Below are 26485 nucleotides of genomic sequence, written 5' to 3' on the forward strand. Positions count from 1 at the left end.
GTTTAAGTCATTCCTCTCAGAGCTTATAAGACAGGATGTCTTCCAAATGGATTCCCTAGCAAATTTATTTTCCTAAGCATGAGTGCAGGGAGACGATTTGGAAAGGCGGCTATTACTTTGACTATGTGTGGTTTAGTGTTAAAAGTGAAACTTGGGAAATCCAGATTCAAGTCAGGAACAGAATCAAAGATGGTGTGTTAGTCTGAAATCAGTCTGTAGAGAGATTTGTTAGCACCTTTGAAACTAACTGAGAAAGAGAAGTTGGCAGCATGAGCTTTTAGACATCATTCTATCCTCAGATGCTTTTGTGGAGTGGAAGTCAGGGACAGACTATACATATGCCATAGTATGTGAGAATGTGCATATATATGGCACTCCACAAAATCTGAGGAAGTAGCGAAGTCTAGCTCAGGCTGCCAACTTCTTTATTTCAGTTAGTCCAAAGGTGCTACAAGGTCTTTCACATACGGATCATGAGGGGGGGGGCAGTAATTCTCCTGGCTTGACCTACCTCACGGGTTTGTTGTGGGGTGGACAAGAGCCAATGTTGCCACTTGAACTGCTGAGGAAAGGCAGGATATATTCTTAAGCACCACAAGATGAGAATAAAGGGACTCTGTCTTCCATCTGCCTAGTGGTAATAGGATGGGGGAGTAATGTGGAGGGAACAACTTCATTGATGGTTAACCATCACAACCCCCTGTATCCAACTTTCAATTCAAATATGAGCATGCCTTCAGTTCAAATCCCCCAAAGCTGCTTGGAGAAGATTCAGCACAGACACTCGTTGTTTTTGTGTGCCTCCAAATCATTTTTTTTGCTAAGCAACCCAAGGCAAATATCAGCGTTTTTTCTTGGCAGGTTTCAGAGAGGGTTTGCCATTGCCATCCTCTGAGGCCGAGAGTATGTGAATTTCCAAGATCACCCAGTGGGTTTCCCAGACCGAGCTGGGATCGAACCCATCCTTGTGAGCCAATGTTCAAACCACTATACCCATGCTGGCTTCAGATAGGGTCTACCAGCCTAACAATATACTCATGTATAAGTCTTGTAAATTTTAGTCAAGAAATTGACCCAAAAACCTGATTCAACTATCCATGGTCATGTAAATACTGACTAAAAAAGGGGAACCATCTCCTGGTAAAAAGCAAGAGCATAATCTGTCCTGCTTCTTACTCTCTCACCATCCTGCGCCTTTAGTGTGACCACAAACAGTTTTGCTTGCTGAACATTTGTAAGGTCTTTGACACTGTTTTCCTTCGCTTTATCCTGGAAACTTTGCTTTGTTATATGCCCCAAAGTTTAACCTCCACTTATCCATCATGGATCATATCAAAATCCATCATTTGGTCTGAAACCTGCCCTCAATTTATACATGAGGTCAATTTGTAGTGACATTTATACGGTACTCTGTCTACGAATAGTTTTTCAGAAATGTGGGAGCTTTTTCCTCCAACTGATGTGGTGAAACCAACAAGAACACATCAATAAAAATAATAATAAAAATAATAATAAAATAATAATAATAATACCCGCCCCCGCCTTTGAGGATCGGGCAGCTAAGTTAATACAATATACCTTTGCTGTCCATAAACGAATTAAAAGATGCACCAAGCCACCTCAAATAGCAATATCAGTTTTCCAAGCATCTCTGAAGATTGGTTGTCGTTTTTCTTCCAGTTGTTCCTGCTCTGTTTTGAGGTGTACCTCTAGAGAGAGAAACTACATTATTCTCCTTCTCAATTCCTTCAGGAGGGGTATTGACACAATACACTTATAATCAAATTTTCTCTCCACCTTTATACCCCCCAATGAAATGCAGCATTCTGTTATGCTCAGACGCTTGAGGAAGTTACTTCATAACCCAGGCTGATGTTCCATTTCTACAATTTCTGCAGGATTTTTAGAACAGAGCCATTCACATAATTCTAAGCCTCTAACCAAGAGGGGGTTGTGTTTTAAGTACAATTTGTTACAGAGTCTGTATTTCACAGACAGAAAAGAAACAAAAGCGATACATCATCAAGAAAGAGGAAATACCTACCGCTTCCTGTCGTAAAATACAGTCGGCTGCAAAGACCATGTTGGCAGTTTTGTTCTGCAACAGGACAGGAAGAAAACAAAACCACCTTTAGAGCTTCAACAAAAATTTTCTGCACTGTCATCTTCTTTCATTTCTAGGGGTTTTTAAAAATCACGTAATTGATTTATCTTCTGCAAAGAGGCAGCTGCTGCTGTCTTGCTCCCAAAATAAAGAGCAGATTTTATTTCTTGTGCGGACCAACAGAAGCTGCAAGTCTGTCTAATCATTTGAGATAAAAGCCTTTAATAACACCATTCTACTCCTCTCATCTTATTTTGATTAAAACACAGGACTGAGCGTTAAGTATAGCGTTTTGTGTGCTTTCAAGTCTTTTCGACTTGTGGCAACCCTAAGGCCTACTGAAAATCATGGGGGTTCTTGGCAACGTTATTCCAAGGAGGTTTGCCATTGCCATCCTTGATGCTGAGAGGTATTGCCCTAAGTCATTCATGGGTTTCTGCCAGCTGGAATCGAAAACCTGGTCTCAAGAGACCAGACCAATACTCTAACCACTCTGCCATATGTTTATATAATATAATTCAAATTGACTCGGTACAGCAACCCTCTTCATATCTTCTTGGTAGTTCTATGCAAGGACATAGCCATTGCCATCCTCTGAGGCTGCGAGAGTGTGTGACTTGCCCAAGATCACCCAGTGGTTTCTGGGGCTGAGCAGGGATTCATTCATGATCTCAAATCATATCTCTCTGCAGCCCTGTCAAAACTCAAACCATGCTGGCTCTCCTTATTTGCTACTATACCTCATTTAATGTATCAACCCCATGTCATACAATTATAAACCACAAAATAGGGAGCGTTAAATATTGGAAGACACCAGTTCCTGTCGGATCTTCAGAGCTAAGCAGGGTTTAGCCCTGGTTAGTACTTGGATGGAAAACCACCATGAATGCCGGTGCTGTACGCTATGGAGTGGTATATACCGCAACAACAGCATACACAGCTGATTTTGGGTTAGGGACCGAATGCAACTGAAGGGTCCCAACCCAGTACATGCGAGTGGCAATAAACAATGGCGGCGCCCTGTGTACACGGGCACCACCATTGTTACGTAAGCGTTGCACAGCATCTGCACATTGTGTGCGGCACTTACGTAATGGTGTGCCACTGTCGCACTTGTACGCCGCCCCAGCGGCTCAAAAAGAACCCAGTTTTGGGGGATTATTTTTTCTCTATAGGGAAAGCCGTGCGGTTTGGCGCTGTGGCTCCTCTGAGGAAATTAGGCCATGGGATGCTGCCCTTTTCAGGCGGGTCTGTCCCATGCCACTATTTCACAGGAAGACTAGCAAAAGGCCATCTCACATATTACTTCCCTAAGAAAACCCTGTGAAAATCTTCTTCTTCTTCTTCTTTCTCTCTTCTTATTATTATTATTATTATGTATATTATATTATTTCAATTATTATTATATCCTGCTTTCCCGCAAATTGGGACACAAAGTGTACTCAAATTAAAACAGTACAATTAAAAACAGACAAACGTGCAGATTAAAATAGATTAATCTAGTACAATATGAAAGCATCACTCCTAAACTGCAATCAAAATATAAAAACAGTGCATATGGAAACAGGTAACATGCTAAAAACATTGAAAATTAACAAAACTACACTCATCCATCTATATTTGCGGCTTTGATATTTGTGGATTTTATTATTCACGGATTTGATTAATATGTTCTCTCTAGGAACATCTAGGTCCTCCAGTGCAACTCTATTGGTGAACTAAAGTTGCACTGAAAGACCTAGAGATTCGTAGACAGAATGCTCTGTTAGGCATTTGTAGCTCTTTGGCGCAAGTTTTATGGTCAGTGTCTGTCGGACGATGACCCCGAGTGCTGTGGGGGACCTAGAGATCCTAGAGAGGTGTCCTGTCAGGTAAAGGCATAGTGTTTTTGTTATTTGCAGTTTTTCCATATTCACTGGGTCTTGAGCCCCTAACCCAGCCAATATGGAGGGACAAATGTATATACATACCCAAACACATCATGCAGAGAAGTGATCACACGCAATTTTGGGCAATGGCAAGCTATTTTGGGCAATGGGAAGCAGTTTGAACGCAATTTACATTCAGTAAATTAGTGAACTAGCATCATGTGAATGATGCATTCGAATTAAGAGAACTTCCTCCCGTGTGATAACTCCCATGTAAGCTGTTGTGTTTTCCATACAGACTCTCCACTTGCCCTTGGAGATGTTACACATATGTCATTGTGGAAACTTTCCAACGGCGCTGTATTAGTCTATTGTGGGAAACAAAAGCCAAAAAAGAACCCATTGGCACCTTGAGACTGACAGATTTAAGTGTTGCTTGAGTGACAACAGAGAGAGAGAGAGAGAGGAGAGAGGCAGGCAGGCATACTGGGTTAGTTACAGACCTGATCCCAGGCACACAAGTGTTTGTGTTGCTCATATATATATATAAGTATATATATATATATATTATAGTCTCATTGTATGCCTATATAGGAAACCCAACAGCAGGGTGTTAGTGGAATAACACAAATCTTGCTCGGGTTTCCCACAACTAGCAATACAGAGGCACCATATATAAAGTATGTCGTGAGGCTCAATGCTAGGGAATTCTGGGATGTGAGTTTCTTGCACAGAGCTCTCTGACAGAGAAGGCTAAATGTCTCACAAAACTACAAATCCCAGGATTCCCTAGCATTGAGCCAGAGCAGTTAAAGTGGTGTCAAACTGGATTATTTCTGCAGTGCAGATCCCCAGGACTTCATAGCAATGAGCTTTGCTCTGGTGACACAATAAACTACCATTCCCAGGATTCCACAGCACTGAGCCATGGCAGTTAAAGTAGGGCCAGAAACAGGACTGTCTCTGAAGTGTGGAGGCAAAGACCAGAGAGTAGCCCTTCCCAGCCTGGTCCAAGGATCCAAGTTCTGGGTCTGCAGAATAATTTTTCCCCTCTAAGGGGCGGGGCTTAAGAGTAGGGACCGCCCCCTCCTTGCCTACGTCACCAGCAGAGGTTATAAATAGGAGTGGGCGCTCCTTGTTTCCTTGGGAGGCTGCGGGGCTCGTAATGGGGCAGCTCTTGGCTAAGCTCCTGAGCGTCTTCGGAAGCCGCGGTAGGAGCCCTTGGGGCCCTTTGGGTTACATGTTCCCTCCCTTGCCCCTTCTTCCCTCTCCTTTGCCCATTTTCCCATTCCCCCCTTCCTTTCTTTATCTTCTTCCCTCCCTCCCTCCCTCCTTTCTTTCTCTTCTTCCCTCCCTTCCTTCTTTCTCTTCTTCTCTCCTTCCACTGTTTTGTTTCCATCTCCAGACTTTTTTCTCTCCCTCTTTTCTTCCACTTCAGTCTTTTTATTATTTTTCTCCTTCATCTACCTTCTTCTTCTTCTTCTTCTCTCGTCCTCCTTTGATTCCCTTCTCTTCTTCCTGTCTTCTTTCACCCTTTTGCTAGTATTTTCTCCCTCTTTTTTTTAATCCTAATCTTTTTGTTATTTTCTTGTCCTTCTTCAATCCTTTCTCTCCTTCCTGTCTTCCAGGACTGCTTTATCCTTTTTGCTTGTATTTTCTCCCTCTTTTTCACCTCAATCTTTTATATTTTCTCTCTTTTCACCCTTTGAATGGTTCTCACACACTCTTAGTTCTCATCATTAACACCCCTTTATTTTTTCTTTCCTCCCATCCTTTTAATATTCCCATGAATGACTCAATCCTCCCTTAGTTCTCATCATGTATACCTTTTTTTTCTTCCATCCTTTTAATATTCCTTTGAACGATTCACACAAACCTTTAGTGCTCCTTGTTTACACGCCATTATTTTTCTATCCTTCCATCCTTTTAGTATTCCTTTGAATGTTTCATCCACCCAACTTTCATCATTTGCACCCCTTTATTCTTTCCTTCTATCCTTTTACTATTCCTTTGAATGATTTATCCACCCATCTTCCATCATTTGCACCCCTCCTTTATTCTTTCCTTCTATCCTTTTAATATTCCTTTGGGTGATTCACCCACACAACTCTCACCATTTACACTCCTTTTTTTCTTTCATCCTTTCCCCTCATTTCTTTTGCCTGTGTTCCTCCATTTATTCCCTTTGGACTGGTCATTTTCCTTTGCTTCAGTGGGTTCCCTCCTCGCTTTTCTCTCTCCCCCCTTCCAACTTCTTCTTTCTCTTGTTGTTTTTTGTTGTCTTTCCTCCAGGAATGTCCTGCCATATGGGTCTGGGTGAAATTTGGGGCAGAAGGGGAGGGAGAAGAGAGAACAGGGCTCTGGCCTTTCCAGCACACTGTGATCCTTGGCTGGCCTGGAAGGAATGGCTTTTGTGTGGCCGTTCACTGAGTGTCGAGTGTCATTGTTGTGTTGTGTGCCGTGTGTGAGAACTGACACCCTGCCAAGTGGTGCAGCTTGGACGGCGGGTATGGAGTTGGAGAGAAAATGCGCGTTATCAGACAAGGGAAATTGGAAGTATAATCCAATGGCAATCCGAACGCAGTCATGAGGTTTCACGTTATTGCGTGATAGACTACCACACACAATTTCGGGCAACGGCAAGCTCTTTTCGGGCAATGGGAAGTCAGTTTGAACACAATTCAAATTCAAGTAAATTCGCTGAATTTGTGAATTCACGTGAATGCATTCTGGCCCCACTTTCTTTTCATTTGAAATTAAGAGAAATTCCTCCCGTGTGATAAACTCCATTGCTTCTGATCTGGACATACTCAAAGGCTACTTCTGCACTGCAGAATTCATGCAGTTTGACGCCACTTTACCTGCCACCGCTCCATGCTACCGATGTCTGGGACTTGCAGTTTCTGTGAGACATCTAGCCTTCTCTGTTAGAAAGCTCTGGTGTCACAACAGGCTACAAATCCCAGGATTCCATAGCATGGAGCCATGGCAAGTAAAGTGGGTTCAAACTAGGTTCACGTAAGTCTGTCTCTGATGTGGAATACCTGTTGTTTTAGGCTGAGGGCAATCTCTCTGTGTGGATGTGATGGTAGGATGGTTGTGGGATGCAGCAACAGGTGTGACAAAGTTTGTTAAAGAAGGCCTTGGGCGAGTCACATTCTCTCATGGGAAGGCAATAGCAAACCACCTCTGAACAAATCTTGCAAAAAAAATCCATGATGGGTTTGCCTTAGGGTCATAAGTTGGAAAGGACTTGAAGGCACACAACAGCAACAAGGCAAATAAAACAAGGGGCAGAAAGGGAAAGTCCAGGCTGTCTTGATAGTTGGTTTTAAGTGTTAAGGAAATCTTAGAATATGGTGGGAACCTGTGAATCCCTAGAAATTAGTTTCTCTTGAGAGTGTTGGGTGTAAGATAAAATCAACCCTGATGATCTCCTCCTTTGATCACTCCAATTGTGAAAGAGCGCATAGTTTGGAGAGGGGAGCATTGCACTACAACGAAACTCTTTGTCATCTTTGTTGGCCCTCTGTTTGCTGAGACAGATGTTTGGTGGTGAGAATATTTTCCATCCTTTTGTTCTCACTGTCTTTCAGGTTGATCTCTCCTTTTGTCTTCTTTAAACGAACTCCTCTTGCTTGGCGTCTTTTACGGCTGCATCCACACTGCAGAAATAATCCAGTTTGACACCACTTTAACTGCCATGGCTCAGTGCTATGGAAATCTGAGATACAGAGTTTTGTGAGGCTTTTGGCTTTTTCTTTCAGAGAGCTCTGGTGCCACAACAAACTACAATTCCCAGAATTCGATAGGATTGAGCCATGGCAGTTAAAGTGGTGTTATGCTGGATTATTTCTGCAGTGTAAGTACAGCTGCCATTTCCCCAAAGATCTTAGATGAGGGTTTGAAGAAATAAAGACTCACTTTTTAAGCATTGTGTACATGTGTTTGAGGGGATCCTTTTCTGACACAGAGGTAGTGGCCCACATGCACATACACCTATAGCTGGATGTATGCACAGGTGTGTTTCATTAACAAAGCCACGTTCTTGATCAAGCTTGCTTGTGTACACATTGTTTGAACACAGTCCTGTTGATCCACTCATTAAAATTTGGGATATTGCATTGGAGGTGCAGAAGCCTACTACATTGGATGAGAGAGACGTAGCTGCTTTGAGCAATAGACAATGTATGTATAAACTCATATTGCTCCACTGCTGCTATTGCTGTCTGCCTTCAAGTCTGACTTAACAGCGACCCTATATTGGGTTTTCTTGGCAGGATTTGTTCAGAGGAGGCTTCCCATTGCCTTCCCTGAGGCTGAGAGCATGAAACTTGCCCAAGGTCACCCAGTGGGTTTCATAGCCAAGCTGGGAATTGAACCCTGGTCTCCAAAGTTATAATCCAGCGCTCAAACCGCTATGCTACACTGGCTATATATTGCTTCATAGGAATCCCCATATATCCCAGGTTTGTGCATTATGCACTGTTGACATTGAGTCTCAGTGGTATGCGCACAGTCCTTTGTTGTTGCCATGGTTTTTCTGGCTCGAGGCCAATGTGTTGTGCACGCACATGTTCGTTTTTATGAGGCAGCTACTTATGAGTGTGTGCATTAGGTATTTATGAACTGCTAGTGACTTGAAGGCACACAACTGCAAGATGACTACAGTATCAAAGCTTTGTTCCCTGAAGCACATGCATATTTTGTTTTGTTTTTAAATCTAGATCAAATCTGCATGAACTCTCTTAAACATGTGTTAAAATGTTAAAGTGTTAAAAATGAATCAAAAGGATATTTTCTTTTTTTATGCTGCATTCACAGGTCAGGTTCAAACATGGCTTAGCATGGTGTGCGCAAGCAGCAATGGACAAAAGTGAGCCTTGGGTCAAAACAGTAACCCTTCCACATGGCTAGAGGAAGGAGTTCAGAATTTGGGGAGAAGAGTTGTTTGTTAACCACAGCTTGGTTGGCCAGACCTGAATGGTGATTAACTAGGGCTGCATCCACACTGCAGAAATGATCTAGTTTGACACCACTTTAACTGCCATGGCTCAATGATACGGAATTCTGGGAATTGTAATTTTGTGAGACTTTTAACTGTCCTTGTCAAAGAGCTCTGGTGCCACAACAAATGACCATTCCCAGAATTCCATAGCATTGAGCCGCAGCCGTTCAAGGGGTCTCAAACAGGATTATTTCTGCAGTGTGGATGCAGTTGCCGTGACTGCAACTTATGCAGGTTATTATGTGATCCTGGCTTTGAGACATGTCTCTGGAGAAAACCAATTCTTCCATTGTGTCCTTTCTTTACATTTGGAGTAGCACTTCCTTCCTTCTCTACAAAGCAATTTAATGTTTATCTGATGAAGCTGCCAGACTTTTCCTTCATAGAAAAGGAGCTGACCTTTTAAAGCCGAATTCTTTGCTGCAGCCCCCTCCCCAACTTCTTCTTATTACCTAATCTTAACCATATATGGAATTTTTATCCTGGCCTTAGAAAGGGGGAATCGTGAAGTCTGGTGTGCAGTTTAAAACAGGCTTTCCTTGAAACTGTGCATGAAGCTAAACCACTTAACAACTTTTGAGAGACTGAGAAATGAAAAGAGAGAATATATGTGTTATTCATTCTTGGCCTTTAACTTTTGCCACAATCAAGTACCACTTGTTTGTTTTGTGTCTCATTTTCTACTGTGTACTCAGTTGCAAACATGGTCAAAAGTGACTGTAGGGTTGTGGAGCAATGGAAGTAGAATTCCATTTGTACATGTTTTTCCACCTTATAAGACTAAAAGAAATGTAATAAATCTTAAGGTAGCCTCAGTGCTCCAGCCAGTGGGCACGATACACTATAAAAGTTTTTATAAAAGTCTGATTTCAGAAAGGACACTGATGTGTTTAAATCTTTCATGGTAAAAATCGATCAATTGCTTATCCACAGCTTGATCGTATACTGTTAAGGATCAGCACAACACAGTACTATGTTAATAAAATACTTGTTTTTTCTCAAGCTACCTCCATTTTTGAAGTACATACAGTAATTTCTCCACATTTGCTGGCGTTAGGGATGAAGGGTCCCAGTGAATATGGAAAAAACATACCAAAAAACCTATTCTTTTTATCTGAGAGAACACCTCTCTTGGAATCTCCAGGTCCTCCAGTGCAACTCTGTGGTCAATATCTCCCAGAGGTTGATCATAGAATAATGATGGAGGACCTAGAAATGCCTAGAGAAATCTTTTTTTAGAAACTTCGGGGTTCTCCAGCACAATTCTGTCAATGGTCAACTTCTGGCAGAATTGCACAGGAGGACCTAGAGATTCCTAGACAGAATGTATTAATCAAAACTGCAACTAAATACAAAATATACAAGGCAGTTGCCCAAATACTCTTATTTGTCTTACATGCATTGTAACTTGTTGTGCCTTTTGTTGGAAAAAAAAATTCATACCAACATCACACATAAGCCAGAATGTAAATTAGAAGAGAGGTTGTGTGTGTGTGTGTGTGTGTGTGTGTGTGTATAAACAAGAACTTTGAAACCGATATTAAAAACTTTCCATAAAGGATAAAGAAAGAAAGAAAGAAAGAAAGAAAGAAAGAAAAGAAGGTATAAGGCCTGTGCTTTTTTTACTTCAGGCATTTCTTACGTTCCTAACTCAGTTCTGTTGCCTTTGCTGTATTGATAGCGAGACGAAAATAAAACTTGCCCAACAACATCTGGAGGGAGCACCTGAGTTCCCATTCCTGTTGAAATGTAACTAAAAGAATTATCTTTTTGGTTACTCAAAAATACTATTTGGGTGATGGGGTTTAGCGCCTTCAGTATAGCTCTTTTAAATTCTGTATTGAAACACAGAACAGATTTACTGCTCCAGAAATATAGAAGCCATCATCCACTGCTTCCGTGAAATCCAGAGTATGAAGTGACTTGGCTATACCAACGACTGCAATTATCAACATACTAAAGAAGTCTTATATGCATGATAACCATCTCAGGATGCTTGTTGTATTTTCTCTCTCTCCAGAGCATAAAGTGATAATTATTGGCTTGGACAATGCTGGAAAAACCACCATCCTCTACCAGTTGTGAGTATCTCCTTCCTCTTTGCTTTGAACTTCTGTTTACATTTAAGAAACGTGCCATGGAGTTTGTTCAAATTCAAGGATTCTAGTAGGGACAGGGGTTGAGCAGAGTTGACACTTAAAATCAGAATGCATTTCAAGTGTCACAGTTGAACTGTGGCACAATAGTAAAGGAAATATTCCAAGTTTTGAAGCTGTTTGAAGATAGTTTGCTTACTTTGAGTGTTTCTCATGTTTTGACACCTGCTGAATGTAGATATTTCTGTTACGTAAGTGATGCATTTTAGCTTTAACCACAAAACCAAGGGGGCAGCCAAGATCCCTGATATCAACTCCTTAACAGCATAAATATACTTTTGAGGCCATACGGCTTAACCCAGCAAAGTGCCGCCTTATGAGTCCCAATTCACAGGCAGTGCTAGGTTTTTCTCCAAAAATCAAGAGGAAAAAGAACTGTGTTTTACCCTGCATTCACCTGGAAAATCCAGATTGGCGGTAAGGACATGGTTGTGTGGCTGGAAATACTGTATATACTCATGTATAAGTCTAGAAATGTTAGTCAAAAAATTGACTCCGAAAATCTGAGTCGCCTTATCCACAAGTCAATAAAAGTACTGTACAGTACTTTCATTGTTATAAAAGCAAATATCCCCTGGTGAAAGGCAAGAGTATCATCTGTTCTGGAAGCACCCACACCCCCTTTATATTCTCTCATCCATGAAACCTTTAGTATGAACACAAACAATTATGCCTGATGGAGTTTTGTAAGTTTTCTGGCACTGTTTTCCTTTGCTTCATCCTTTGAAGCAAAGTGCACATGCAGACAGGCCAAAATAAAGCTGATTCAAGCCACTTTGGAGGTATGCTGTTTAAGTGTCACACAGATCTTAAGTGGCTGGAAGCCTCACCAAAGCCACATTCCAGTCCTAAGGACTTTGTTACATGCCCCTAAGTTTTACTCTCGACTTACCCACAATCATATCAAAATCCATAACTTTGGCCCCCAAACCTGCCCTCGACTTATACATGAGGTCAAGTAATAGTTAAGTATATACGGTACTCCATACTATAGGATATGTGATTATTGTAGCACTGCCCTTTTCTACTGGGTTACTCTGATCTCTTCATGGCAAGCGTGGCATTATCAGAATCTTTGCAGATCAGGAAATTGTGCTGTTTTTTGCAGGGTGCCACCCTCAAACATCTCCTGGGAGTCTAATGCAACCTCCTAGCCTCCCACGGTCGCCCATCCCTGATTTAGCCAAAGTTGATGAGACTTTGTCAGCCAACATGATGACAAACATGCCTCTCAAATGCAGTGGCTAGGGAAGTGATCTTTGACTGTTCTTTTCCCTCTTCACCTCATCTGACACCAACTATCTGACATTGAGTCAGGAGGGCTGGGAGACTATTCAAAATGACATAGAAATGTCACAGACAGTAAAGGGCACTCTTTGAAAATCATCTTACTCCCTATTCTATTGTGGAAAGTCTTCACTTACTAGTTAAAACAGTCTTCTTGAGCCGAGGATACCGGTTAGCTACAATTCGTTGTAACTAGTTATTAAAAGTAAGTATAAATAGCAATTACATAGCGGGAATGAGCAAGTATTAAGGAAATGCTGGATAAGTACTGGGAAACAATTCACACCCATCTGCCAGGAGATTGTTTTTTTAATCACCTAATGACAATGATAGCTAAATACATACCACAAAGGTCTACTTATTTTCTGTAGAGGAGGAGATGTCACCACCACTAATGCCTTGGTCCCTTGTGAACAGATGAAAATGAGCCTTCCTGCATTAGGATAAATGTCCATCTAATCTAATACATTGCTTATACTCTTTCACTCATTACAACCTATCAAATACATAGCTTACTGTAACACATCAGTTGTAGCTTCTGTTGTTTTTCTTTGTATACAGAATTAGTGCTTCCACATTCCATTGATTTCAGTTTGGGAGACTGAAATTATGAACATGCATCTCTCCATTAAAATCAATGAGGCATACAAGTGTTTAAACGTCATTAGTATATATCCCTGACCTGATGGAAAACTTGATGCACCCCTATTAAATAGGTGTATGTAGTGTACATTGTTCGCTGCTTTGAGTCCCTGTATTGGGAGAAAAGCAGGATATAATAAAACAAAATAAAAATACATCTTCCTTAGTATATCTGGTGTTTGTATGTTTGCTAAAAGATGTTATAAAAATAATTCTTCATAGTATAGAGTTCACAGAATACAGCATCTGAAATTATAAATCTTAAAATCTTGTCCCTGTTTTCTTTTTAATTTGTAAGAAACCTTATAGGAGACAGCCACCTGTGCTAGAAAAGACTTGGATTGTGATTTTCTGCATGGCAGGGGGTTGGACTGGATGGCCCTTGCAGTCTCTTCCAACTCTGTGATTCAATGATTCTAAGCTTAAACCAGGATTCCTCCCCCCATATTTTTTTTTGTCGTAATCAGAAGAGAAAGATATTATGTTGGAAAATTTTTCTTTATGATGTTTTGGACTACAGCTGCCATAAGCCACCACCCATTATGACCAATGGCCAGACATGGGACTTGTAGTTCAAAACATCTGGAGAACACCAGGTTAGGCTGACACCAGTGAACAGCAGATGTCATGCCTACAGTATATCTGACTGCTCCTTGCTTATTGCTGTTCAGCTTCCCCAGAATCCAGGGGCTCACTGCCATAAAATTTCCAGTGTTCCCAAAATACTTCTGATTGGAGCTTAGGGATGCAGAAAAAGCCTGTGTAGTTCTTAATACCCCTTATTTTTATGTGGGAGGAACCACTAATGATTGTGGGTTGCATAGCCACTCACTGCTCTGTTTTTCCACCAGCCTTATGAATGAGGTTGTCCACACATCACCTACAATTGGCAGCAATGTGGAAGAAATTGTCTTGCGCAAGACACACTTCCTGATGTGGGACATTGGTGGACAGGAAACCCTGCGATCTACCTGGAACACCTACTATTCCAACACTGAGGTGAGCTTGCTTCAGAACATGTCATTTAAAAGAAACCATTACTCAGTAATGGAAGAGTGCTGCATAAGCGATGCGTTATAAGTATATTACTGTTACAAATAACTTAGAAACACAAAATGGCCCCCAAAATCATTGTATTGGGAATTTTGTTAACACTAAAAAGGTAGAGATCCTACTGATCATGTCATTATTATTTTAAAAGTTATGGCTGGTGTCCTGTTAGTAGTTACAAGCTTGTAAGTTGAAACTATGATCTCACAAGTGGATGTGACCTCAAAAGCCCTTTCTCAGCACACCCTGTGACTAAGAGTGCTGCAGATTTAATTTACCAGTGCCATAATCTGCAGTGACTCAAAAACCCTTTTTTGCAGTGCTGTCTGGCTGAAAAACTAGGTTTGGGGAGTGGCTCATCAGACATAGCTATGAAGACAGAGCTCCATCACTGTAGTTATGTACAGTGTCTCAGCTTATGTTACCATATCTTTATTTCCCATTCCCAAAGTAAAGTGTTATAGATAGCATTGTTAATTATAGCAGTTACCTCCAAACTCCGGTATGGGTGGGTTCCAGTTACATTGCTGTTATTTATTCAGAGGGGATTTGCCATTGTTTTCCTTAGAGGGTGAGAGAGTGTGACTCCCCCAAATGATTTGTCCAAGTAACTAGAAGGAAGTAAAATAAAAGAAATGTATTTTTCAAAATTGGGTACTTCCAAAATTGAAGCCTCTGGAGAGTCCCAGGAAATAAAGCTGGGCTTTGAAATCACTGATGTTGCTCTACCCTGGATTAGTCCTATTGAACCCAATAAGTCTTAAGTTAGTCATGGCTAAGTTGATCTGTTGGTTTCAATTAAACTAAAGTGTATCTGTGGTCTGGATCCAGCTCAAACACTCTGAAAGCTTAAAAATATTATATCAGTGCTAAGTATTTGTGACAGTTGTGTGCAATCTATTTTTGTTATTGGAGCAGCATTCAAATCACATTAATTTGCACTCAGATGTACTATGCTCCAGCCCAGCTATTCATGAACAAATATGGCCAAGAAAAGCCCATCATAGGGTTGCCATAAATCAGAACTTATTTGAAGGCATACAGCACACACACAGAGAGATTTTTGATAGTGGCCAATGCACAACCAGTGGTTTGGTAATGGTATGTAGCTCATTGACTAAGTACATGCTTTACATACAAAAGGTTCCAGGTTTAACCCCTGGCATGTGAGATGAGGGCTGAGGAAAAGCCCAGGAGAGCCACTGTATTCAGTAAGACACAATACGTATAAAGATCAACCAGTAGCTGGGAAAGGCAGCTCCCCAGGTCCCTACAATGGTGTTGAGAATTGTCACAAAAGAAAATAATATAACTCCATCTCATATTATGTAGCCCAGCTAAGTCAGGCACTCCGCTTGAACAAAGTGATCTTGTGGCACCTTTGAGACTGTGGTCCAAAACACACTGCAGAAATAATCCAGTTTTGAGACTGCTTTAACTGCCCTGGATCAATGCTAGGGAATTGTGGGAACTGTAGTTTTGTGAGACATTTAGCCTTCTCTGTCAGTGAGCATTGGTGCCACAATAAACTACAATTCCCAGGATTCCCTAGCACTGAGCCAGGGCAGTTAAAGCGGTCTTGAAGTGGATTGTTTCTGCAGTATGTTTTGGACCTGAGTGAAACAAATTGTAGCATAAACCTCCATAGGCTTGATCTACTTCATCAGATACAATTTGAACAAGTTACCTTTTTTGGACTGCAACTTCCAGAAACAACCAGTTAATGGACTGGAGGATTCTGGGAATTGGGGAAGTTCAAAAAGGTAATTTTTCTGCACTGTGGTTTAGCTCTCCTCTGCTAGCTTTTTGTCCCAATTTGTTGAGAATAAGATTAAAGTATATATCTGTTCTCTAGACTTGAGAGTTGAGGCCTGTCTGTGTCATGGCTCTCTTTCTACTTTGCCAGAACAAAGCCAAGTTGAGACAAGTTCTTTTTTCTGCCTGGATCACATTCTTGACATTTCTCAATATGGAATGTGTTTTTCCCCTTCTTTTCTCTCTCTTTCTTCACTCCCACCCCCACCTCCTTCTCTGGGTTTTTCGGCTTTTGCCCAAAGAACAAGTCGACAAAACAAAACTCTGTCTGAACTTCATCTCGTCTTGAATTTGGAGCCCCCTTTTAAAAATTCCACATGGATTATGTATTGCTTATGGAAGAAATCTAGAGAACTTCACAAGCTTGTCTGTTCTGCTCCACCCCGACAACCTTTGTATACTGAAATGGCCACATTGTGACTATTTAAATTAAATATCTTTCATTGTATCAGTGTGTTTTGTTTAATTTTACACTGATGCTGCTGAGGTCAGCCCTTTCATTAGGTAGAGTGAAGCAACTGCCTCAGCCAGCAGATATTGAGAGGCACCAGTGGCAGTCCTATCCTTCCGTCTGTCTTGCACCCCCTAAACTAGCTTTCTACCCTCATGTGTTGTGGTAGAGTTTATCCTGTTGTCCATGTTAAAGTAAAATTTACTTGCCACTCCAACCAGTAGAATTTGGCAGAGGATGCCTTGGCCTCAGGCAGTAAAATGTCTTGGGCAGCCCTGGCTATTGCTGGCCATGAGCCAGATTTAGAGAAGCTAAGCATATAAGTGCATAATTGGATATCTTAGAGATGGAATCCAAAGCGAAACACAAAATTCATTTATGTTTCATATGCATATTATATACATAGTCTGAAAGTAATTGTATATAATAATTTAAATAATTTTGTGCATGAAACAAAGTTAGTATACATTGAGCCATCAGAAAGCAAAGGTGTCACTATCTCAGCCACCCATGAAAAATGTTTTGGTTTTCGGAGTATTTTGGATTTTGGAATTCTGAATAAGGAAGACTCAACCTGTATAAGAGGCAGTAGAACGCTTTTCTGGGAGTTGTGGTCCCTATATTGGGAGAAAGGTGGGATATAAGATACAATCACCATCCAAAAGTAGCTTTTTCCAAACTCTGTAAATTGGCAAGGCAATGTATTTGGGACTCCTTCTGGGTATGAAATTATTAGAGTGGGCTTAGTGCATCTGGCCCAGTTTTACTTTCTTTCCCACCTTCAACACACACTAACTTTATTTTATGCACAAATTTTTAAAAGATATTATATACAATTACGTTCAGGCTATGTGCATAAGGTATATATGAAACATAAATTAATTTTGCATTTAGTCTTGGATTCTATCTCCAAAATATCTCATTATGTATTTACATACAAATAGTTATTTTTTGCCACAGCTACATCCAGGGACAGTAGGTCTCCTTCACTGTAGAGCTGCTTCCAGCTGACCACCATTTTTGCCATCATTGCAGTTGCACCCTTGAAATCAGAGGTACGGGCCAGTACTATGCCTTCTCTCTACTTTATCATTACAACAACTCTTTGAACTAGGTCATGTTGGGAGAACATGTAGAATATGTGGCCCTCCTGATTTTGCTGGACACTCTTCAGCCTAGCCAGCACAGTCAGTGATAAGGGATGATGGAAGCTGTAGTCTGACTATAAACTAAATTCGGAAGGCCCTGATTCTCACTTCTTTCACTATGAGCTGCATATGGTGTATTCTGGTATTTAATGCCCTGCAATGTCAACTAACCAAAAACCTCCCTACAACTAGAAAACAAGAACAGCAGGGATAAAAATGAGCTTGCTATGCTGATTTTCTGTTTCAAGGTGTGGTTCTGGATTCAAAACATGAGAACTGTCTGCATCATGAACTAGGTACATTCCAACCTTAGGAAATGGTTGACAGTGTATATGAAGGTTGAGTGATAGGTGTAGTACTATAGTGCCAATATAGTGTATTTTAGATTTTAGTGTAGGAGCTGCCATACAGTGTTACGGTATGAAATTCTGTCCAGAATTTCAGTCAATCCATTTTATACACAGATGATCCAACCCAGTCAGTCAACATTTTCTGAGTGTGCTTAGTCCTCATTAGCCTGTTTTAAGGATTACTCCTTAAATTTATTTTTTGCTTACCACATTTATATCCTGCTATTCTTCCACTAAACTCAGGGTGGCAAAAGAGGCTCTCCTCATCACTTTATCCTCAGAACAACTCTGTGAGGTAGGTCAGACAGAGAAAGACAGAGAGAGATACGATGTAACCAGCCCATGGTCACCCAGTGATTTCCATGACTTAATAGGAAGGTGAACCTGGGTCTCTCAAATCCTGGTCCAACACCATGCTTTTTATACTTCCGCAAACCCTATGTTTCCCCCAAACTTTGCTGATACTTTCTGCTTGAACTTGAACGTTATTGTTTCGGTTACATATGGATTGAAACTTGGAGAATTGAGGCGGCTGTTGGTATGCAAAGGGAATGATGTTTCCATCTCCTTTTGTTAGATGTGGATTGTGTTGTTTAGATAACTCATAGGTTTGATGCTTTCTTTCTTCCTTCCTTTAGTTTGTTATTCTTGTGATCGACAGCACAGACCGCGAACGGTTGACAGTGACAAAAGAGGAGCTGTACAAGATGCTAGCTCATGAGGTGAGTCTGCTTGTCACAGGATACAAAGAGATGCTTTATGGGATAACATGGGTACTTTGCTGAGATTTTATATTATTGTGAGCCTGTAGTGTTTGATGAGACAGTTGCCTGACTTGCTTTCTCGCACCTAGTGTACAGGTGGCAAAAGGAAACACAAAAGTCCTTAGGTGGTAGACTGGGTTGTCGTTTTTAAAAATGTTACCTTATTGTAAAATCTTTCTGCAAGCAGAAAGACAGCTTAGCTGTTTGTTTGTTTGTTTACTTATTTATCTTGTGTCCTGTGTTTCTCCCAGAACTGAAAGTCAAAAAGGTGCAGATAAAAACATTAAATGATATAATGTTAAAATGCAGTTACACAAATTCAGGATACAAATAATTCCAAAGTACACCAATAAAAAATGTGGTGCCCATTCTTTGGGAGCTTCTTGCAAGGCAGCCAGTCAGTTGTCAAAAGCCTGCAATAATACAATGAAATGTGCCTGTTGGCAGAGGGACAAGGGGGAGAGGGGCAGCCTAGCCTTTTTTTGGAAGGAAGTTTCACAAAGCAACCATTAAGAAGACCCCACAACTTTGCTTCCTATGCCAGAGGATCTTTCTCTCTAGTCAATCTTGTGATCGATTATTCTACCATTTCATCCTACTGCATCTATAGACCAGGCCTAATTGAAGAATGTTTTGGCCATAGACTGCATCACAAAAGATGCCAAAATAGATAGAAGGAAGCGTGTGCACTGCTGCTGGCTGGTAGCAGGAGGACTAACTAATTCTGGCCTGATAGTTAGGAAACTCAGTTCAAAAGGGGGTTTAGAGGGATGCAAGAGACAGTAGGCTAATCAGGTATAGACCTGGGAGGAAGTGTCAGCATACATTTGAGGAAAGCAGCCAGGAATCAAGGGGAAATGTTACAAGCATCCCTGGCTCGAAGTGATACTTGCAGGAACCGAATGGAAAAGCATGGAGAGTTTCAAAATTGGAAGGGGCTGAATTCCACATATGGCTTTGAACTAATCACCCAACTCTATGGGCTTAAGGTTTCATTAAATATTTACAAAAATTGAAAAAAGTATCCCTTTTGTCAGTGGAGATTATCACATCAGCAAAAAAGACAGGACCATAGTGGTATGCACCCATCAATATTGCGCGATAATGTGGAGATTATCACACGACGTCACATTTATCCCATTAATAAAGAGGAATTCTAGTGCACTTTTTATTCACCGGGATTTTCTGTGAATAAAAAAAGGCGCTAGAATACTTCTTAATTCATGGGATAATCGTGACGTCACATGATGTTTCATAATTTCTGTGTTATCGCTTGATATTGATGGGAACATACCACTATGCTCCCGTCTCTTTTGCCAATGTGATAGTCTCTAGTGTGTGTGTATCTTTGTGTGTAGGTCCAAGGATGAAGAGAACATGTGGCTGTCCAGGTGTTGTTGGACTGTGACTCCCATCACCCCTTATCTATGGTGGCTGGGAATAGTGGGGAAAAGTCCAGTCACAAGTTCCCTGACCATTATCTGAAGGAAGACAGAATTAAGGCCACTATTTGGAGAAGTGGGGGAGAGAATACGTTTTTCTCCCCCTCCCCCACCATAACAAGATGTTGAGCAAGGTTAACTGGGCTTCATTGGAAGTTGTTTTGATAAATGTGCTAAAGGCAACAGGTATGTTACAGTCCAAATATTAATTTGGCAGTATAGTTATTATTTTACTGCGTGATTCCTGTATTAGGATATAACCTCTGAAGTATGGAATTTGTGAGTCACTCCTGTTTCAGTCCAGCTTGGGAGCCAGTAGAGACTGGGCGGCAAAAATAAATAAATGCACCCTCTCCTTCTGTCCGCAGGATCTTCGTAATGCAGCTGTGCTGATATTTGCTAACAAGCAGGACATCAAAAATTCCATGTCTACCTCTGAGATCTCAAAGTTCCTCACCTTGAGCTCCATCAAAGACCATCCATGGCATATTCAAGGATGCTGTGCTCTTACAGGAGAGGGGTCAGTAGTATTGCATACATAGATCTTCCAGTAAGGTGGGAAGATAACTGGAGTCCTTCACATATGGAACCTCTTACCATAATGAACAGAGATGAAAAAAAATCTCAGGCTCAGAACTGGAAATAACAAACTGGTGAGGTATCAAGATCCTTCTAAGATAGCCTCCCTAGATCTCTGCCAATAGGTCTATTTTTGTTGCCCCCAGGGGCTAATATTTCTAAATTGCAAAATGCTCTCTGAGGGGATGGGGGCATTTTTGCCATGTGTTTGGACTTTTGTGCCAGGAGAGGCTTGTTTCTGAAATAGAAAGTGACTTCTGCTCATTTCCTTTTGTTTAAAAAAAAACTGCCTCTGGGCTTAAAATGGCTCCAGGGCTGCTAAAACATGGTGAAAATGCCTGTCAGGCCCTCCATGGGGACATTTGGGGCAGATTTTTTTAAAGCAGGGGTTGTGGTAGGACATGTGCCCCTTCAATATTCCTGGGACACTAATGCAACCTCCTATCCTTCCCAGTAGCCCACCTCTGTTCTAAGATAAAAACCCAAGTACATTGCATGGAGAAGAACGGAGCTCATGTTTTGCATGTAGAGAGTCCCAAATTCAGTTCCTGGCATTTCCAGTTAAATAAAGATTGGTAATCACATGGCAAGCATGCAGCTCTCCACCTGTTTGAGGGACTCCCATGCCTGCCAGGACAAAAAAAATCAGTCAGAAAAGAACAATTACTACTCCCCACAGCTCCCAAAAGCAAGGAGCAGTGATTTGTTCAATTTATGCACGTACACATTTCTCGTATATTTTTCTAAGCCAGAAAAATAAATGTAGGGAAAATCAAACTTTGGGAGGATATATGGCCTGGGTTGGACATGTGGGGTTAAAATTACTTGAAGCTTGCCCTCCCCATTGAGTTAAGTGTTCAGTGCTCTCTGTTGCACATTTGCTGCCAGCTAAAGTAAAATAATACCAGGATAGATGAACCAGTGCTCCAGCTCTATAAAACAGCTACCTAGGTCCGTGCTGAGTTTCTAATGGGTTTTGATCAGCAGGACCTGAAACAATTCAAGGGTTTGCAATTTTCTATGAGTGAACCAATTAACTAAAGTGTCCCCAATTCACTGTGCCATTGATTTTTTTAAAATTACCTATAATTACTGTACTAAAACTTAGATGCCAAGCATCAGGGGGCTTGGGGTGGGTTCTCTCCCTTAGAGGACAGAAGAGGCAATTCGAGTAAACCACTAGATCTGTGAGTTCTTGAGTTCCCCAGCACTCTGCTATCTCTTCCTCTCTCTTTCCTGCAGCCTTCCAGCTGGCTTAGAATGGATGATTTCTCGAGTTGCAAGCAAGTGATATTAGCCAAAGCCCCTGGAGAGAAGGCGGAGAGGAACCTTGTGCGTATTTATTTCTACTTTGCAACACTCTCAGGACTTATTGGACATTTTTTGGCTTCTTCTAGTTTTTCAAAGCCAATATAACTTAATTTTATATGCCATTAAAGTATACCGAATATTATAGAAGGTGATGATGAAATGTGCCTGTACAGAAAAGGAATGGAAGATTCCAGTTGTATCAGGTCTTGCCGCACAGAGAAGAGAAACATACTTCATACCATTACAGACAGGTGATACACTGAACATCTTTCTCCCTGACCCTTTCCTGACATGCTTTAAAATGTCAGCCTCATGAACATAAAGACAGTTCTGAAAAACTGTGGAACAGAAAAGACAAGCAGTGTTTTCAGCCTTCTTTTCACTCCAGAAATCTTTGCCTTATCATGTGGGATCAGCAAACGTGGGATCAACAAAAGCTCACCTTGACTTTTTCTGATGGTCTCTGGCCATAAGATGGGCTAATTGGAAGCACAAGAGTAAGTCTAGGAGGAGACCTCTGTTCTCTGATTCCCCTTATTCTTCAAGGATTATTCTCATGTCTTTGTGGATCATATGCAACAGAATAATCAAGATGCTGCTGGTTTACCCATTGGTGCTTCCCCCTTTCAGTCCCTTTTTTGGGCAGAGTTCTGCCTTTTTAACAATATCTGACTTTTTAAAACCTGGGAAGAGTAATCTCAGCAGCTGTGTGCATTTTAGGTTTGTTTGTTTTTTAATAAAGAATTCCTTTTAACGTGTCTGAGCAGGTCTTGGACAAGGACTCTGTCAATAGCTTTTTTGTTGCACAACAGCATCAGAATCACCATGTAAGGGGGAACGTTTATTGGGAGCTTATCTCATGAACAAAAAACCTGACTGCACGCCATTGGGATGCAGCCGGGTTGCTGGATGCAGGCGGGAATTATTGCATGTAATTCGCCACCAGTTCCGCCAGGCAAGTGCACCCTGGCTGCATCCCAGCTTTGAAAAAAAGACTCTGAAGCACGCCTGGGATGCAGCCAGGCTGCACTTGCCGAACAAAATCAGCGGCGAATTATGTGCGATAATTTCCACCTGCAACCTGGCTGCATCCTGTTGTTATTATGAGGCAGTCAGGTTTTTTGTCCATGTGATGAGCTCCTTGCTGTTGTTGTGTGCCTCCAAGTCATAAGGCCTATCACAGGGTTTTCTTGGCAAGTTTCTTGACGGGGGTTGCCATTCCCATCCTGTGAGTCTGAGAGAGTGTGACTTGTCCAAGTTCACCCAATGGTTTGCCGTGGCTGAGCTGGGATTCAAACCCTGGTCTCCAGAGTCATAGTCCAACATTCAATGTATTCTAATCTCCCCTCCTTGTCAAGAGAGGCAGAGTTCTTCAAAATTTGTTCAGACTTTTGGAGAGGTAATAACAGCTGAAATGTGACTGTAAATTGGGGATAGGCAGCATGTACCCCTTCCAATGTTGCTGAACTACAATACTCATCAACCATTATCAGTGGCTATCCTTGGCCAATGGGGAGTGCATCATCGGAAAGCTTAGAGGTTGTCCATTGCTATTATAAATATTACCATTTGGATCTAAAATAATGTAACATGTCAATATCAACAATTTTATACATTCAGCTATGCACTGTCAAAATTATATATCCTCAATGTGCCTTGTTGTGTATTCACACAATTAATATCTTCTTTGTATGGCTCTGTGGTTAATGTGTGTAGTAGAATGAGATAGTAGGATAGACTCAACCACTTTGGATTACAAATGGGGAAGCTTTTGAAAGTGGCATCCCTCTTGGAAAAAAAAAAAAACACCTCCTTGTCAGCTGAAAATGAATACACAACCAGGAAGATGCTAACATAGTTCCTGAAATGCTGGGCTTTCTGTTTAAATTGGAGATCTGAAGTGGTGTTGTCAGTTCAAGTGCCTCACCATTTGACACTTTCCTAAGGCATGGGAAGAGATGTAGACCTAAATCCTATTGCTAGTCCTGACTACAGTAAACCCATTTGATCTATGTTATTTTATCTATCTGTTGACCTGCCATCATTTAATATGTCTATTCTAGAGGGAACTAACAACAGGATGCCACCCAGTGTGTCCTTTCATTCTACCCATTTATATCATACCCTCCAACTGCCCCAATTTGGCAGAGAAGTCCCTGTTACTTCTCTGTCATCCCACTTTTCCAGCTGCTTTGAAAATGTCCCAGTTTCTCTCCTCCACCTGCTATGTCCTCAGCTTATGTCAGTTGCTGCAAATTGATGTCAAAGTAGTTTGCACTCAGTTCAGCATGGGAGAGAGGAGAGGAGGGAGTGGAGTTTTGCACTCTCTAGTAGGGTCAGGCACACTCAAACTGCTGCAGAATCTCCTAACTTGTGAGTTGTTCTTCAATATTTTTGCTGCCTTGACTACAATCTGATGCTGTTTGACTATATATATCCTGTTTTTCATCTGTGAAATGTGGATGGGCATGTTATACCACTATGATTCCACTTTAACTGCCATGATTCCATCGTGTGCAATACATCTTTGGGATCTACAGTTTCTGGAGGGATACTGACCATTTCTGCCAGAGAGCTCTAGTGTAACTGCAGGAGGCTAGGAGGCTGCATTGACTTCTGCTGGAGACCACAAAGGGCTGCACCTCCACTGCATAAAATCACATGTTAATTTGTTTTGGCTTCTGAATGCCCCAAACACTGAGAGGTATAGGGATATTTTTTTTGCCATGTTTTCATATCTTCAGTGCTTACAGAAGAAAGCAAGATTCTGCCCCTTCTTCTCTCTTCATTGAATTAATTGAGTGCAAACTACTTTTGCTCATTGAATTTCATTTGCAGCAGCTGAAGTAAGCTGAGGACAAAAGGGGAAAGTGAGAGGAGGACAGAAACTGGGACAGTTGAAAAGCATATGAAAAAGTGGGATGACAGAGGATTAATCAGGACTATCCCTGCCAAATCAGGACAGTTTGAGGGTATGTGTTTTTGCTCAACCAGACCATTTTAGGTGCAGGGAAGCTGGCTTCTTTTTCTTTTTTGCTAAAGGGAAGTGACTTCCGGCTCCCTATTTTTTAAAAGAGGCTTCTCCTGGACCAAAATGACCCAGGGGAGCCTAGCAGGCATTTTTTAAAAATGATTTTTTAACCACTTGGGAAACCCTGGGATGCCACAAAAATGTTTTGAGGGCTTGTATTGGCCCATGGGCTGTGTTTTGCCTACCCCTACACCAGACTACAAATCGCAGGATTTCATAGGATGCAGCCATGACACTTAAAGTGAATTCATAACTGGGTAATGTGAAGGGAATCCTGGTTACTCCAACACAAACACCAATCCCCACCTTGCTTAGCTGCACTGTACTTTTATGGAAGTTAATGGACTATACAGTTCATAATTTAGAAGGCTCTACTGCGTTTCAACAGAAAATAAGTTCTCTCATCCCTTACATGTTCTCTTATTGTGAGTTTTTAAATATATATATATATATATATATATATATATTCCCAAACAATGGTCTGTTGGGATTTTTTTATTAAAATATTTCTATTAGTGAATGTGTTGTTTTTATTGTTTATGTTTTACATACTTATGCCTTGACCTTTAATTCTGTATGTTCCTGAAAACAAAATTTGCTTATTGTTAACTTTAGCCCAAGTATTGGGGCTATAGTCTTGAGTTCATTTTATTTTGTGCTTACATAGAAGACCAAATTAATTCTGGGAAAGCGTATGGGAGGCTGCATGCCGGCAGTGGACAGGGCCACCCTTTCAATCGTATGTGGCCTGATATGATTGTACAACTCCATTCATACTCTCTCCCAATCTGACCTTTCCCCCTGGTGTCCAGGCTTTTAAAAAGCCTCCCTTTTGATCAATCACCTTTTCAAGGCATCATTCCCAAAAAGGGAGGGATGATCCCTTCTTCCTCCCCCCCCAAAATTGCCCTATGCTATAATTAAATTTTAAAATTAAAAAAATATATACGTGTCACTGAGGTTTTAAAGAAACCTTCCATTGCAGTAAGACAGGTTAATTTTTTCCTGGGGGTATCACAGCATTGGTAAAATAGGTTCAGCCTTTCTTCTTAAGCAAAACATCATCCCTCAGTGCACACACAGAGAATGCAGTTAGGCTTTTTAAAACCTCCACTTCTATGAATGGAGACTTTTTAGAAAACTGCCTGCAGGAAGGGAAAAATCTCTTTAATCAGCTATTAAAGAATTCAGGGGTTCAGCCATGTTAATCTGAAATAGTATGCAAAGGGATCTTGTAGCACCTTTGAGACTGTGCAGAAGCAGCTGCAGTATAAGCTTTTGTAGACTTAGGGTTGAAACAGACTCTTCCAAAGGAGCGGCATGACATCGCCCCTTTGAGTGCCGGATTGGGGCCATGGCAACCACACGCCACGGCCCTTATCTGGCTTTTTTCCAGTGCAAAAAGAAGTGGCAAAATGCCACTCCTTTTTGCTCCTGAAAAAGTGTGCTCTGTTTGCCGCCATTGCAGCTTTTCAGCAC

The 26485-nt window shown here is 41.2% G+C and overlaps 1 protein-coding gene across 3 annotated transcripts; it reads left to right on the forward strand.

Annotated features, from left to right (window-relative positions):
- The first annotated feature begins 5093 nt into the window (after positions 1-5093).
- LOC121934133 (ADP-ribosylation factor-like protein 5C) lies at positions 5094-25526 on the forward strand. Of its 3 annotated transcripts, none has more exons than XR_006104573.1 (6): positions 5094-5183; positions 11001-11061; positions 13917-14064; positions 18518-18601; positions 20454-20743; positions 21907-25526. XR_006104573.1 is itself a non-coding variant. In XM_042474235.1 (6 exons), exons 1-6 carry the CDS (start codon positions 5138-5140, stop codon positions 21953-21955), a joined length of 540 nt encoding a protein of 179 aa, XP_042330169.1. In that variant the 5' UTR covers positions 5094-5137; the 3' UTR covers positions 21956-25526. The 3 variants fall into 3 exon arrangements, 1 of the variants encoding a protein (XP_042330169.1); XR_006104574.1 differs by having other exon boundaries at positions 20454-20738; XM_042474235.1 differs by having other exon boundaries at positions 20454-20605.
- Positions 25527-26485: the final 959 nt, after the last annotated feature.

The sequence above is a fragment of the Sceloporus undulatus genome, chromosome 6 (assembly GCF_019175285.1).
Source record: "Sceloporus undulatus isolate JIND9_A2432 ecotype Alabama chromosome 6, SceUnd_v1.1, whole genome shotgun sequence".
NCBI lineage: Eukaryota > Metazoa > Chordata > Lepidosauria > Squamata > Phrynosomatidae > Sceloporus > Sceloporus undulatus.

Bases quoted from the DNA above. Each gene is read 5' to 3' on its own strand.
- LOC121934133 (XM_042474235.1), top strand. From the start codon at position 5,138: ATGGGGCAGCTCTTGGCTAAGCTCCTGAGCGTCTTCGGAAGCCGCG. The intron at 14,065-18,517 runs GTGAGCTTGCTT...TCCTTCCTTTAG, and splicing joins CCTACTATTCCAACACTGAG to TTTGTTATTCTTGTGATCGA. The intron at 18,602-20,453 runs GTGAGTCTGCTT...TTCTGTCCGCAG, and splicing joins ACAAGATGCTAGCTCATGAG to GATCTTCGTAATGCAGCTGT.